At 44.1% G+C, this 15,796-nt stretch overlaps 1 protein-coding gene across 4 annotated transcripts in view; it reads right to left on the bottom strand.

The window, feature by feature from the left end:
- The window catches only part of SEC14L1 (SEC14 like lipid binding 1), a 78,006-nt gene that overhangs the window by 13,662 nt on the left and 48,548 nt on the right, over positions 1 to 15,796 (bottom strand). For 2 of the 4 annotated variants that reach the window (XM_075846322.1, XM_075846323.1), the window contains exon 18: positions 7,047 to 7,155. In XM_075846322.1, coding sequence (XP_075702437.1) covers positions 7,047 to 7,155 — 109 coding nt within the window. Of the gene's footprint in view, positions 1 to 6,594; positions 6,794 to 7,046; positions 7,156 to 15,796 lie in introns of those variants that run through there. The other 2 variants (XM_075846320.1, XM_075846319.1) reach the window with 2 other exon arrangements.

Here is a 15,796-nt window from a genome sequence, read left to right on the forward strand (position 1 = left end):
TGCCAATGCTGCGGCTGTTCAGTCATATATACCAACCTGGTGCCATCAGAACCATAGAGGTTACAGTGAGTTACTTCAATTATTTCTACCTTACGTCAGAAGTTCTGTCCTTACATTTCCTGACAAGTGCAGGAAATATTGAGATCTAGCAGGGGCGTAACTACAATTCGCAGGGTCCCATAACAAGGTCAGGAATAGGTCCCCAACCCTGTTGATAGTAAACTGGTGCAGCAGTTTAAATTTAAATATAGCAAATAGAAAAATCGCAAGCTTCAAAAAACGGTCCAAATGAACGCCACGGAAACCATTCCAAGATAGAGCATGATGGGGTTTTTTTTCGCAAGTGTACAAAAAATGGCCATAAAAAGAAAAGCCTCCACCTCACATTAAAATCAATGGAGGGAGATGACAAAGAGTTCTCAATCCAATTAAGCATCTGTAGGATGTGCTGGAATAACAAGATCCATTGAGGCTTAAACAAATATCCAGTCATAAGAAATTGATGGCCGAACCTGACAATAGGAAGACATCAGCCAACTGCCAAAAGATGAAAAATTAACCACTAGCCGACATTCTGTCAAACTGTATGTCATAGTCGGAGGGGGAGTGGGGAAAGATGGAGCGAGCTTACGGGCTGAACTTCGTTTCCAGCTGTTTAGCCACTTAGACGCCAAGGTCAATAGCGATCGCAGCATCTAAGCTGTTAGAAAAAAGACCTCTGTTACTTTTCTTAACAATAAAAAACAACATCAATTTGGTATCGCAAAAATTACATTCTTGCGCAGAATAAGGTTAACATGTAGTTTTACCACATGGTGAACGGCGTAAAGACGAAACCCAAAACACAATTGCGTTATCACTGTTTCTTTTTCTATTCCACCCCACAATGATTTTTCTTCTCCATTTTTCAGTGTATGATAAAGTAAAATAAATTCTGCTGTTAAAAATCTACAACTCGTCCCGCAAAAAAAAAGACCTTCATACGGCTCAGCTGATGGAAAAATTAAAAAATTATGGCTTTTGGAAAACAGGGAGGAAGAATTTAAATGAAAAACTAAAAAATGGCTGCGACAGCAAGGGGTTAACATGGGGAAATTCATCCTTTGATTCAAAATAGAACATGTTAATTCATTAATTGTTCCCTAGGTTACTAAGCAATACCATGTAAATGCATTTAAAATCATATGCAAGACATATGTATGGTTTGGCCTCCCCTGCCATTGTATGGCAACGGATCCGCAAATAAAGGAACGCACACGGATGCCTTCCTTGTGCGGTCCATTATTTAGACGGACCTATAGGCTACAATGGGTGAGACAGAACCTCAAAAACAGAGAGTAGTAGGACATGTTCTATCATATGCGGAACGAACAAACGGATCCGTGAAAATAACAGAAGTGGGCATGGTCCCATAGTAATGAATGGGCCACTGGGTCGCTGTGCTATTCGTTAAAAAAACGGATATCACATTGAAGAAAATCACTGAAGTGTAGTTGAGGCCTAAAGCTACATTCACACCCGCATGTCCGTTTTGCGTGTGCATATTTCCTGAATTTCATGTCCGTGTGCCATCAATATGCTTTGCTTAGGGCATCAGTGTGCTTTGCGTAGGGTATCAGTGTGCTTTGTGTGTGGCATCCGTTTTCAAGTCCGTGCAAGCACTTTTCTTTTTCTTTTTTTATTTCTCTGCATTTCTTAGCAACTGATGCGTGAAACACGGACTGCACACAGATTTCGTCCGTGTGCTGTCCGTGTTTTTCACGCCCCCTTAGACTTTAATGGTCGACCATGTCCGCAAAAACGCAGCAATATAGGACATGCAGTGAGTTTCACGCAACAGACACTCGCTGCATGAAAACTCACGCATGTCTGAATAGCCCCATTGAAGTGCATGGGTCCGTGTGCTGTCAGTTATTTCGACAGCACATGGACCTCGGACAGAACATGGACGAGGAACACGTTTGTCTGAATGAGCCCCTAAGGCTAGGGCTAGCCGCCAACTTTGGCCGCGACACGGTGATGCAAGGCCATAGAAAGTTAACAAGTTTCCACAACTGCGACACCACAGTCGCAAGGAATGCAAATACACTGGACTTCTTGCGATTGTGGTGTCGTGGCAACTTGCGGGTGTCAAAGTGACCACATTTACCTCCATTGCCTGCGATGCAAGCAGTGCGACACAGCAAACTTTGGCCGTGCGAACTGTGTTGTGGCCAAAATCACTGTGTAGCCCTAGGCTTAGGCTCTGTTCACAATGTCAGAGTTCTGCTCAGGATTTTTCTTTAGGCTGCTTACGGTGCAGTGTATATAATCTGTTAACTTTATTATATAGGTTATTACAGTTGTGGTGATACTAAATATGTATTGTTTTTTATGTTTTAATACTTTTATACAATAAAAGAATGTTATATATTTTGAAAAACATAACTTTTTTATTCTGTCGACGTAGCCGTATGTTGGCTTATTTTATGAAGGATGAGGTGTCGTTTTTATTGACACTATTTTGGGGTACATACAATTTATTGATTAAGGTTTATAAAACATTTTGAGGAGGAAAAATGGGAACAGAAAATTTGCCATAGTTTTTTGGTAAAGTATTATGTTTATTTTTTACACCATACGCTATGTGGTATAAATATGTTAACTTTATTCTACGTTCTTTGATACGACTGTGGTGCTACTAAATATGTATTTTTATAGTGTACTATTTTAAAATAATAAAATATTGATAGGGAAACAGACTTTTTTTTAATTAAAAAATAGTTTTAGTCACACTAGGGGACTTTTAATCTTTTGTTTGTATTTATAATGTCTTGAAATACTTTGTATTCTAAAGTGTTATTATTACATGTCAGACGATCTAACAATATAAAGATTATTATAGGGCCAGATTCACACCAGCGTGTTCGGTCTCTGATATATGGACCTTATGCCGGCAGTATTTCCCGGACCGAACACAGTGCAGAGAGCCGGGCTCCTAGCATCATAGTTATGTACGATGCTAGGAGTCCCTGCCTCGCTGCGGGAAAACTGTCCCGTACTGTAATCATGTTTTCAGTACGGGACAGTAGTTCCGCGGAGAGGCAGGGACTCCTAGCGTCGTACATAACTATGATGCTAGGAGCCCGGCTCCCTGCAGTGTGTTCCGTCTGGGAAGTATATCACGGACCGAACACGCTTGTGTGAATCCGGCCTTAAGGTGATTTATTTGTTTATTCATACCTGCAGTTGTAATAAACTGCATTTCCTGTCGGCAGTAGATGGAGAAGGAAATGACAGCTACCTTAGGCATATTTCTTCAGAATAGTTTTTATCACTATTCAGCCAGAGGCATAGCGAGGTGTTCTTTCGCCTGGGGAAAAGATTTAGTTTTAACCTCTCCTGCAGGACTTTTTGTCTCCGTGTTCTTCTGGCTTCTATTTGGTGCCCCTAACAACACACAGCACTAGGGGCATCGCGAGCCCTGGATTTTTGGTCCAGCGAGGTCTCAACGGTGCAACTACAGGGTGATAGTATTCTCCGTAGAACAGGTATGTGACCACTATATGGGCACTGTATGGTGATATTATTGGTCTTTGTGACAGCTATATCTGGTCATGGTGTGGAGGTTTTATTTGGTCCTTGTATACTGGTAATATTTGATAACTGCATGACGGTATTATTCAGAGAAATACTATTATTTTTCTAGACGTTTTTGGAGCTGTTTTTCTATTGACAATGAAAAACAGCTCGAAAAACGGCTCAAGAAGTGACATGCTCCTTCTTTTTACGGGCGTGGGGGGGGGGGGGCAGGGGGTGTTTCTGCACCATTTTTTCAAACAGCCGCGTAAAAAAACACCCCATCTGGACGAAATGCAGTTTTTCCCATTGAAATCAATGGGCAGATGTTTGTAGATGTTCAACTTCAATTTTTCTAGGCGTTTTTCAAGGCGTTTACGCCCCGAAAAATGCCTGAAAACACTGCGTGTGAACATACCCTCAGTGCTTAAACTATTCGGGTGCAGGGCTGATGTAAAGGATCTGCCAGGCACTGCGGGGTTAACTCCCAGAACTAATCAGTCAGCACCTGAGAATACATCCCTGAGACTGACTCCTGCTTCCACTATTCAGGCTGGCAGGCTTAGGAGTGGGAGAGCCTATCGTAACCTGGCCAGACTCAGCTAGCTCCCGCCCTCGGTCTATTTAAGCCTGCACTTCCTGTCCCTCGGTGCTTGTTATTGCTTTTGTTTCCTTCCTTGTGGTTCCTGGCCCAGCTACAGCTCCTGCTATTTTTGATCCTGCTCCATACCGACCCTGGCTTACCGACTACTCTTCTGCTTTTCGTTTTGTACCTCGCACACTCCTGGCTTGACTCGGCTCGTTCACCACTCTGGTTGCTCACGGTGTTGCCGTGGGCAACGGCCCCTTTTCCTTGCTTGTGTTCCTTGTATGTTTGTCGTGCACTTACTGAGCGCAGGGACCGCCGCCCAGTTGTACCCCGTCGCCTAGGGCGGGTCGTTGCAAGTAGGCAGGGACAGAGTGGCGGGTAGATTAGGGCTCACTTGTCCGTCTCCCTACCCCCTGCCGTTACAGCTGATGTATCTATGGATACAGATTTCCTTACAAAATAATTACCAAGGACAGTGTAGTGATGAGGTGGTGTATATAAGCCTATCGTATTCTGAATGTTATTTTATTGCTATGCTGTCCTCAATATATTTTTTTGGGTGTAGAGATTGGGGCAATGCCTTGGGTCCCATGCCCCTGATCTTTTTCAATTCTAGCAATGTCCCCTGGGCACAATCCCTGCCAGCCCTCCCTGGCTACACCCCCTGATTAAAGTGGTAGCAGTTAATACTATAATACTGCCCCCTATAGAGAAGAACATGGTGTTAATAGGGCAGGAGAATGGGGGCAGTATGGAGCTATTTACAAGGAGGGGCGGTGTGGTGCTATTTACAAGGAGGGGCGGTGTGGTGCTATTTACAAGGGGGGCTGTGTGGAGCTATTTACAAGGAGGGGCAGTGTGGGACTATTTACAAGGGGGGCTGTGTGGAGCTATTTACAAGGAGGGGCAGTGTGGGACTATTTACAAGGGGGGCTGTGTCGCGCTATTTACAGGGGGGGCTGTGTGTGGCGCTATGTACAGGGGGCACAAATGGCGCACGGTTACTGATGGGGCATTTTTATTGGGTCGAGCACTAAGGGATCATTATTAAAGTCTGGGACACTGTGGATTATGAGTTAGTTTAGAGGATGGGGTATAGGTGTGGAGGGTGCTAGAAAAGTGAGACGCCAACATGTCTGTGTGTCAAATTCTGCAGAGACAAGTCGTGGCTGGAATAAGTCGTCACAGTGGTCTGGGCCGGATGGAGAAAAAAAGGGAAAGTGAACGACTAATCAGAGAAAACATCACTTAAGTTAGCGGGGGGAAAACTACAAGCGATGCTGTGATTGGTGAGTCACTCCTAGAACACCGTACACTGCACAGTCAATGATTTTGTAATGTGTCAATAAAAATGTTGGTCTGTCTGGGATTTTTAGCTCAGCTCTCCCGAAATATCTGAAGTGGAGGTTGGCAACCCTGATTCCGAATAAAGTCTGATTGTAGGATAACCCCTTGAAGGAACCTCATCATTTCATGTTCTTTAAGTAATGAGATATTACTTTCTTTATAATACTGTATTCTGAGCCACCGTGATGGTGCCAAAATAAGAATGCCTTATTTGTAAAGCAAATATTTTGTAAAAGTATACTCTTACAGACGCAGTACCTTGGGATTATATGGTGACGTCAGATTACTAGGGTTTGTCGTGCCCTGGATTAAGCCTTTTAACTAGAACAAGGGAGCAGAATCGTGTCTCTGATACAATGCTTTTCCTGGAATTAATAGAACATTCTTGCTGTAATGATGTGCCCTATTACACATACTACAGATACGCCATTACCAGCCTCTTAATGCTACAGAATAAAGAAACATGATGCCAGGAATTACATTAGTAGTAATATCGAAGAAAGCGTCTCTTCCCCCATGCTCTGCTCCATGCACATTTTATGTGAGGAACGTGTCTTTGATGATTTGCTTATTATTGTATTTTGCTAGTGCGCTGCTGGACAGAGTATAAGACCAAATTCTAAACTGTATGTACTTGGTTTCATTTCACATCAATCTTTGGTAGGAAAAGAACCAACCACAAACTGTAATAAAGGGCTTCCTCACAATGAAAAACCCTGTCAATATACATTATTAGGGCATTTGGACATCATAGATGGCGGTCCACCGTTCATCCATACATTACATAGTGGGCCAATCATTTGACTGGTAGCCATGCAATACCACATTTCCCCTGCATCACTGCAGAGGAAAAGTATGGCCAGGTGTGGCTTAACCCGACTATAATAATGGAATGCCAGATAAGATCAATTGTACCCACAGTATTTAGCTGATCAGCATCCGACTACTATTTAAAAGCTATGTAAACTTTTGAAAGGGATTTTTTTTTAAATAAAAAGGTCAATCAGTGTAATTGGTGCAACTTTATAACCAGTTTTTATTAAAATTAGTTTTACTTTTTGAGATACAGCTGCTCTGTATTCTCTATACAGAGCAGCTGTATCATTCGATGAATCCTGTGATCTATACATTGCCTTTGACTACCATATAGAGAGAGGTCCCTGGGGTGTATATAGGGCCATGGAAGGCTAGGAGAAGGCGAATAAACCAGGGAAGTGGTAAACTATGGAAGTCCTGCCCAACCAGAATATAGCAAACATCTGGGCCTCCATCCTGGACACGGTCCCATCCTAATATAAACTGTAAAACGAAGAGACGATAAATCAAAAAATTATGACAAATCTGGTTAAACAGAGAACAGATCACATGTTACTCCATGTTAGCAATTTTCTCTGAATGTTTGTTCCACTTGATCACTCACATGAGAACATTAAATGCACAACCAACCAATTCTCCCATTGCATCACATTTTGTGCAATACCTGGCCTCTAAGGACCAATATGGTCGCCTGTCATGTTATTGGTAGACACTTACGTCATCTGATTTTTCTTACCAGGTCTCCAGACTTCAGATCTCTCTTTTTCTCTAAGGTTGCTCTCACAGTGCCGCAGTTATGGTCCGTGTTAGGTCCATATATTTCGTGGAAATAAAAGCAACATCTGCTAAAAAAAAAAAAAGGTGTCTCTTAACTGAAAGGGACATTATAGGTCAAGCATTTCAAATCGGAAGAATGTAAAGGGCATGGTGACAAAAATCTTTTCTGACATGTATCATTGTAGTGTATATATAGTATGCACATGAGTACAGTAGAATTCCTTGGTTTTAATGTACAGTAAGATATTCCATTGGTCATTATATTTTATAATGCGAGGCCCTTTAACCTTTGGCCATACCCACCACGAAATCAGTGAGGCGCAAAGAAAGTAGATGGCCATTTTTTTCTTTTTCTTTATCAACAATTTTTATTAGACTATAAAACAGCAAATAAGACATCATACGAAATTTCAAAACTTTGCACGCAGTGCAATAAATTCAAGGTGTACAAATTTACAAGTACATAAAGGTAGGAGGTATTCTCCCAAACATAAAAAAAAAATAAGAAAAGATTATGAATTATGAACAGCCTCTGCACAGTGGTGTAACTACCACTGTAGCAGCCATAGTGGCTGCTACGGGGGCCCGCGGCATGAGGGGGCCCGTGCCGCCAGCCAACACGGCCCCCTCATGCCCGGTGGCATCGTTAGCAGCCGCTATAGCTGCTGCAGCGGTAGCGAAGCCACATTCAATAGTATCTGCGTCCTTAGGATGCAGATACTTTTGTACACTACGGCAGAGCAGAGAGTTATCTCCCTGCTCTGCCATAGGCTACAGGCCACATTCGACCTGCAGCCTATCAGGCGCAGGGACAGGATCCCTTCTCATGCCGGCGTGATGATGTCACTTAATCACGCCGACCTACGCAAGGATCCTGTCAGCGTTGTGGAACAGCTCTATTCGTCGCAGGAACAGGGCCCAGGTGAGTATAATTTTTTGGTGTTTGGGGGGGGGGGGTGGTATACGGTGCTGCCTACAAGGAGGGCCTGTATGGCGCTGTCTACAAGGGGGCCTGTATAGCGGTGTCTACAGGGGGTTTGTATAGCATTGTCTACAGGGGGTTTGTATAGCATTGTCTACAGGGGGTTTGTATAGCATTGTCTACAGGGGGGCTGTATAGCACTGTATGGGGAGAATGTATGGCCCTGTCTACAGGGGGGTCTGTATGGCGCTGTCTATAGGGGGTGCTGTATAGCGCTGTCTACAGGGGGTGCTGTATAGCGCTGTCTACAGGGGGTGCTGTATAGCGCTGTCTACAGGGGGTGCTGTATAGCGCTGTCTACAGGGGGTGCTGTATAGCGCTGTCTACAGGGGGTGCGGTATAGCGCTGTCTACAGGGGGTGCGGTATAGCGCTGTCTACAGGGGGTGCGGTATAGCGCTGTCTACAGGGGGTGCTGTATAGCACTGTCTACAGGGGGTGCTGTATAGCACTGTCTACAGGGGGTGCTGTATAGCACTGTCTACAGGGGGTGCTGTATAGCACTGTCTACAGGGGGTGCTGTATAGCACTGTCTACAGGGGGTGCTGTATAGCACTGTCTACAGGGGGTGCTGTATAGCACTGTCTACAGGGGGTGCTGTATAGCACTGTCTACAGGGGTGCTGTATAGCACTGTCTACAGGGGGTGCTGTATTGCACGGTCTACAGGGGGTGCTGTATAGCACGGTCTACAGGGGGTGCTGTATAGCACGGTCTATAGGGGTGCTGTATAGCACTGTCTACAGGGGGTGCTGTATGGCAATGTCTACAGGGGGTGCTGTATGGCACTGTCTACAGGGGGTGCTGTATAGCACGGTCTACAGGGGGTGCTGTATAGCACGGTCTATAGGGGTGCTGTATAGCACTGTCTACAGGGGGTGCTGTATGGCAATGTCTACAGGGGGTGCTGTATGGCACGGTCTACAGGGGGTGCTGTATGGCACAATCTACATGGGGGCATTATGCACAAGGGAGGGTTGTGTGGCACCCTGGAGAGGGGGGCACAATCAAATGTTTTCTATAGGGCCCAGTGATTCCTAGTTAGACCCCTGCCTCTGCATCTTACTACAGCACACTTTAGATTAAGACTAGTGTATGAAACACAATAAATTCCCCTCCGAGAGTGCAGAAAGAGAACAAGGAAACTGCAGAGAGGTCCACTAACATAGTCACTACCAACGTCAGCAGGGATGAATCAGAACAAATCATAAGCAGATTCAGAATAAGAAAAACAACAACAAGAAAGACAAAAGAATAAAAGTCAGGTATCCACAAGCACAACTATTGTTTCTCAAGTAAATGTTGGAAGTGATTGACATATGGTTTTAGGATTAGAACCTACAAATAATAATAATCTTTATTTATATAGCACCAACATATTACGCAGCACTTTACAATTTAGAGGGAACATGAAACAAACAATATCAGACATTACATAGTGACAAAGTTAATTTACAATTCAAACCAGAGGAGTGAGGACCCTGCTCGCAAGAGCTTACAATCTATGAGGAAATAAGGGAGACACAAAGTGTAACAGTGTTTGTTCTGTACAATGGTCCGGCCATTTTTATACACATGCGGTGGTAACATAAAGCTGAATGAGCCGTCACCAGCCAGTATACGTGTATGACGGACATGAAGAGAAGGAATGTGTGGGAATCTTATTCTGATGACTAATCTAAAAGGGGGCCGTGGAAAGGAGTCAGATTAGGGAATGTTATAGGCCTGTCTAAATAGATGTGTTTTCAGGGCACGTTTAAAACTGTGGATATTGGGAATTAATCGGATTGTCTGGGGTAGCGCATTCCAGAGGACTGGTGCAGCACGAGAGAAATCTTGGAGACGGGAGTGGGAGGTTTGGATTATGGAGGATTTTAATCTAAGGTCGTTGGTGGAACGTAGAGCGCGAGTAGGGTGGTAGATAGAGATGAGGGAGGCGATGTAAGGTGGTGCAGCACTGGGGAGAGCTTTGTGGGTGAGAGTAAGGCTGGGTTCACACGACCTATTTTCAGGCGTAAACTAGGTGTTTTACGCCTCGATTTACGCCTGAAAAAATGGCTCCAATACGTCGGCAAACATCTGCCCATTCATTTAATGGGTTTGCCGATGTACTGTGCCGACGACCTGTAATTTTACGCGTCACTGTCAATAGACGGCGCGTAAAATAACAGCCTCGTCAGAGAAGTGCAGGACACTTCTTGGGACGTAATTGGAGACGTTTTTCATTGAATCCAATGAAGAACAGCTCCAAATTACGTCCGTCATTGACGCCTCGCAAAATGCGAGTACGAGCAATTACGTCTGAAATTCAGGAGCTGTTTTCTCCTGAAAACAGCTCCGTAATTTCAGACGTAAATGCAGTTATCGTGTGCACATACCCTAATAAGTTTGAATTTTATTCTGAAGGGGGTGGGCACAAAGAGCACCTACAACTACCATTAGATCGGGTGAAGGAAAATTAAGTGAGGAACAGATGGGAGAGAAGAGACAATTAGATATAAAGCAGATGTGCTGACATGCAATGAGCATATACTAGTATAATGTATAGAAATGAAGTAATAAACATAAATTGATACAGAGGAGGTATGTGGAGCACAATGTAGTGCAACAGAAGTGTGTGTGACAGTGGTATATGAAGAAGGCATGTGAAGCACACTACATGTAGAGAACATGTATGAGACATACAAACCAGGCAGTACAAGAGCAGAGGACATGTGGAGGAAAGAGAAATGAAGAAGTCAAGGAGTAGATACAGGAGTCACCTACAGCAGATACATTATAACAGTAGATGATAAAGGGACGTGTATGGAAAGAATATGACCTATAAGAAACCGGTATGGCAGAAGCAGATATGTGGTTTCTGAAAAGACAAACAATGCTTTATTTTTTATGAAGCTCAGAGAATGCGTTTCCACTACTCTGGAGATAAATTGTGGTGTGTTTTACACCACTCCAGGCTCGTACATGACCACTTGGCCATGAAAAAAACAATATTTTAAGCTCCCAATTGGCAGTTATTTTTGTGTTGTTACTTCCGGAGCCTAATAGACACTCGTATTTGGCTCTCTTGCCTGGCATACAATCCTGGCAATACATCATACTCTTAGGTAAAGATATTGTCATTGAATTACACAGTTGCTGCATATAATCCGAACAAACCCACATTTTTTTTTAAAACCGTTATAGGTTTCTCTCTGTAGACATAATTCGTGCAGAAAAATGAGACACTTGTCTTGTAAGTGGGTTAATACATGCAAAAAAAGACCTCGGCTTGAGATGGAGTTCATGCAGAAATTGCCATAGCAACTAACTGGCAGATACTTTTATGGGTAGTCAGATATAGTCCCAGGCGTAATTTCGTGAGCGCTGAAGGACCTTGGCTATTACTTGTCATTATCTGCTAAGACATGGTACAAAATGAAAGCAGCAAAAATAAAATCTTCTGCATTTCTGTTCTTTACACCAGTGACCAGAAGACCGCGTTTCTACAGCTTTATAATGACCTAAGGGAGTTGGTTTCCTTAGAATATAAGCTCTGCTTGTTTGTAATTTATTTTGAATCACTATATGTGGCCTGAAGATGAAGTACATACTGGAAAAATTTAAGAACTAACACAAGTCAGCATTACATGTCATATTCAGTTTGTACTGTATCACTTGCATTTTTATGATATGTGGTTTGATTTAGTTTATTGTCCCACTATATTATGTTACGTCTTTGGCTAATCTTACTCATAAAGTGTCACAGCGGTGGTCGCGGACCGCCGCTGTTCCTCAACTGGCGACGCCCGAGTCCACAGTCCGTTGTCTTCCTGCCAGCGTCTCCCTCCTAGGAGACGCCAGCACTCGAGGCCGGCTAGTCCTGCTCTCACTGGTAAGGGTCGCGCGCGGCCCCACAGGACCAGCGCGCGCAAATGTTTAAAGTTACCTAATCAACTCCTGCCCATCCTGGACTATAAGAAGGGCTCCACCCCTCCACTCCCTGCCTGAGCATTGTAGTCTTCCCATGTCTGTATTGCAAATGGTCACTTAATGTTTTCTTGCTCCCAGTCCCCTTGTCCTGCCTCCTATATCCTATGCTGTGCCTTGTTCCGAGCCTGTATAGTACCTGAGCCGTACCTTGCCTGCTCGAATACTCTACGTCGGCTGTTGCCTGTAATTCTGGATACCATCCGCCACGTCTGGTGCAACAAACCACCTCCAGCCCCATCTGTGCCAGAGCCCTTGCCGCCATCCAGACTATCCCAGGTACCCGTGTACTACACTCCTACCATAGACTTTGTGCGTAGACTGTGAGTTGGTCAGCTGTCTCTCCGCTACAGCAGAGTGGCCTAGTGGGTCCACATACCCCTAGATCATGTCAGTACGCTCAGGCCATGAAACCCGCTGGCCAGCCTAAGACCGCAGTTCAGACGATACAGACGGATATGCATGACTTACGGGCACGTCAGGATCAACTCCTTGAGGCTGTAAACTCCATCATGGTCCGACTATATCAACTCCCTGTTCCACCTCCGGTTCCTCCTCCAGCGACTGCTGCCGTTCCACTGCCCGTTACTCCTCCTGTTTGTTCCAGATCCAGTTTCACTGCCTCTCCCTCCTCGCTACGACGGTGACCCTAGAGCCTGTAGAGGGTTCATCAATCAATGCACCATTCATTTTAGATTATGAGCTCATCTCTTTTCCTCTGAGGAGGCCAAAGTAGCATTTATTATCTCACTCCTCGCTGGCAAGGCCCTTGCATGGGCGAACCCCATCTTAGAACAACAGGGACGTGAATTTTCGGACCTAGCCTTGTTCCTGCAGTCTTTCCGTGCCCTGTTTGAGGAGCCGGGTCGAACATCTTCTGCCGCAGCCACTCTGCTAAGCCTCAAACAAGGTTTGTGATCTGGGAAATTTGGAGGCCAGGTCAGCACCTTGAACTCGTGACGTTCCTTAAACTACTCCTGAACGATGTTTGCGGTGTGAAATATCCTGCTGAAAGAGGCTACTGCCAATAGGTAATAAAAATGCCATAAATGGTCTGCAACAACGTTAAAGTAGATGTACGTGAAGTTACATCAACAAAAACGCCAGGCTTTACGCTTCCCAGTAGAACGTTGCCCAGAGCATCACAGCGTCTCCGACAACTTGCCTTCTTCCCATAGTGCATCCTGGAGCCATCTCTTTCCTATCTAAGCCCCTGGTTGTCCACACGATGTAAAGGAAAATGTGATCATGTGCAGATCATGCCACCGTCTTCCATTGCTCCATGGTGCCGTTCAAATGCTCACATGCCCACTGCAGGCGCTTTTGCCGATGGACAGGCGTCAGAATGGTCACTGATCGGTCTGCGGCTACACAGCCTTATATCAAGCAAGCTGTGATGAACTGTGTGTTCTGACACCATGTTATAGCCGGCATTAACTTTTATTTTTTAAGTTGTGCTACAGTAGTTTTACTGTGGAATCGGACCAGACAGGCTAGCGGTGTTTTCCACACATATCAATGAGCTTTGGGCACCCATGTCGCAGGTTCAGCAGTTGTCCTTTAAGGGGTTTTTACACATGACGATTATCGGGCCGACGAGCGTTCATAGAATGCTCATTGCCGATAATTGCCCTGAGTAAAAAGCTTGATCAGCTGCTGGATGTGTAGTTTTAAAAAAGGAAAATATTATTATTGTCGGCAGCAAATGTCCCTGTGTAAACAGGGAGACGCGCTGCAGACATGATGATAATGTATGGGGACGAGCGATCGGAGTAACGAACGCTGTCCCTATCCATAGCTTCATGTGACATGAGCAAACGAGCGCTGATCAACGAGGTCTCGTTCACCGGCGCTCGCTGCACCGGCCGAATGTCAGCCACTGTAAGAGAGCCCTTAAAGCCCTTTTTCCAGGTACTAACCACTTAATACTGGAAACACCTCATAAATCCTGCCCATTTATATATGCTCTAACCCAATCAATCAATCAGCTATTTGACACTTGTCAAAGTCACTCAGATCCTTTCACTTGCCCATCTTCCAACACATCAACTTCAAGAACGGACTGTTCACTTGCTGCCTAACGATCACTACCTCTGCTACTGTAATGAGATAATCAATATCACTCTATAAACTTTGTAGAGGAACAGGGAATTGGTGCCTGCTCTCAGAGGCCAAGGGCTTAATTAAAGAGGACCTATCCCCAAATGTTAGATTTAGTAAAATTATAGCCCTACATTTTTATCTTTTAAAAAAAAAAATAATAGTTGGATACTGCCTGCAAAGGTTTGATCTATGTATAAGTGTTATACTATCCTGCTTTCAGGACAATACCTTACAAGTACATTACAAGCACATGCCAATCCATGAGTCAAACCACTCCTCCAGCGATGCATGGGCTGATGACGAGTCCTAGGAGTTCTCTCCATTATATCGCTTAGCTTAGGAGTCCTCTCTGTGCATTAGCATGCAGTGCTCGCAGGCTTACAGCAAGGAAATATAAACTATACACGGATTACTGCAGTTTGGGGTGGTTTTCAGAGGTAACAGAATCTCATTAAAGAGACTCGTCACCAGTTTAATAGCTCTCGATCTCCTACCTAATCTAATAAACGCTTTGATACTGATAACTACGGTTTTGTTTTTAAAAATGTTTATTAGTGACAAAGTTCTGATAATTTACACATTTATGCAAATTCCTTCTAAATGCCCAACTGGGCGTTTAATGTTTCGCCAAGTGGTCATTGTAAATAAAAGTATGATGCTGCCCAATCAGCGTCATACATTTCTCTTCATTCACGCCCAGCTTTATTCACAGCACAACGTGATCTTGCGAGATCATGCAGTGACATCACTTACTCCCGCAGATCCTTCACCGGCGCAACAGGAGAATAATCAGACATCACCCCCAGCCGTGCCAGGACGACTATCCTCCTCAGCAGCAGTCCTGGCATGGCTCGAGGCGATGTCTGGTCATTCTCCCATTGCTTTATATTATAAAATAGAAATAAAATATAGGACGTTATGGTAGCAGTAGTTTAGGTGAGCTGATTAGGTGTAGTTATTACCTACATAGGAAGGGCATTAGGGTAGCAGACTTTTAGGTTAGCCGATGTCAGTTTTGCAATAATAAAAAAAAAAATTACATATAGCATTTTAGCTTTACAATTTCTATAGGTAGTGTAAATTTGCTGTAGTATATTTCTTATACTACAGAGGTTTCTAAAATGGTGTTATATTTAGTGTCAGTTTGTTCCCCAAAAATTTTTTTATACAAAGTTTTTTCTAAACATTTTTTACTTTCGTCTTTTTGTTTTTATTCTTCAGTAATATTAAAATACACCTGTAAAAAGCACAACACACACAACCCACTGTGTAAAAATATAGTCAGTGTTACACGTGTCCAAGCACTACCCTACCCCTTAATAAAAATGCCCCAACATCCAAAAGGGTCTATTGAGCAGAGGCGGCATAAACCATCCTGGCCTCTGACCCGGATTCCGCCAGCGAGGGAGAATAGAAATTCGCCCCATAGATCTTGTCATCCTCTTCATCTAGTGATAAGGAACACCTGCAAAGGCGACCCAGGACATCAGCTGAGGCTATTGAGCGCCGCATCTGAGGGTTTAAACGGGTGAGATCGATACGAATATCGATCTCACACGTTCAAGCAGGGACGCCCCCAGCCCTGTTACCTCCAGTAGCTGAGAGGAGGGAGATTTGACAGCTCCCTGCTCTGTTTACTTATTCCGATGCAGCGCCGT

This window comes from Rhinoderma darwinii, chromosome 13 (assembly GCF_050947455.1).
Source record: "Rhinoderma darwinii isolate aRhiDar2 chromosome 13, aRhiDar2.hap1, whole genome shotgun sequence".
Taxonomy (NCBI): domain Eukaryota; kingdom Metazoa; phylum Chordata; class Amphibia; order Anura; family Rhinodermatidae; genus Rhinoderma; species Rhinoderma darwinii.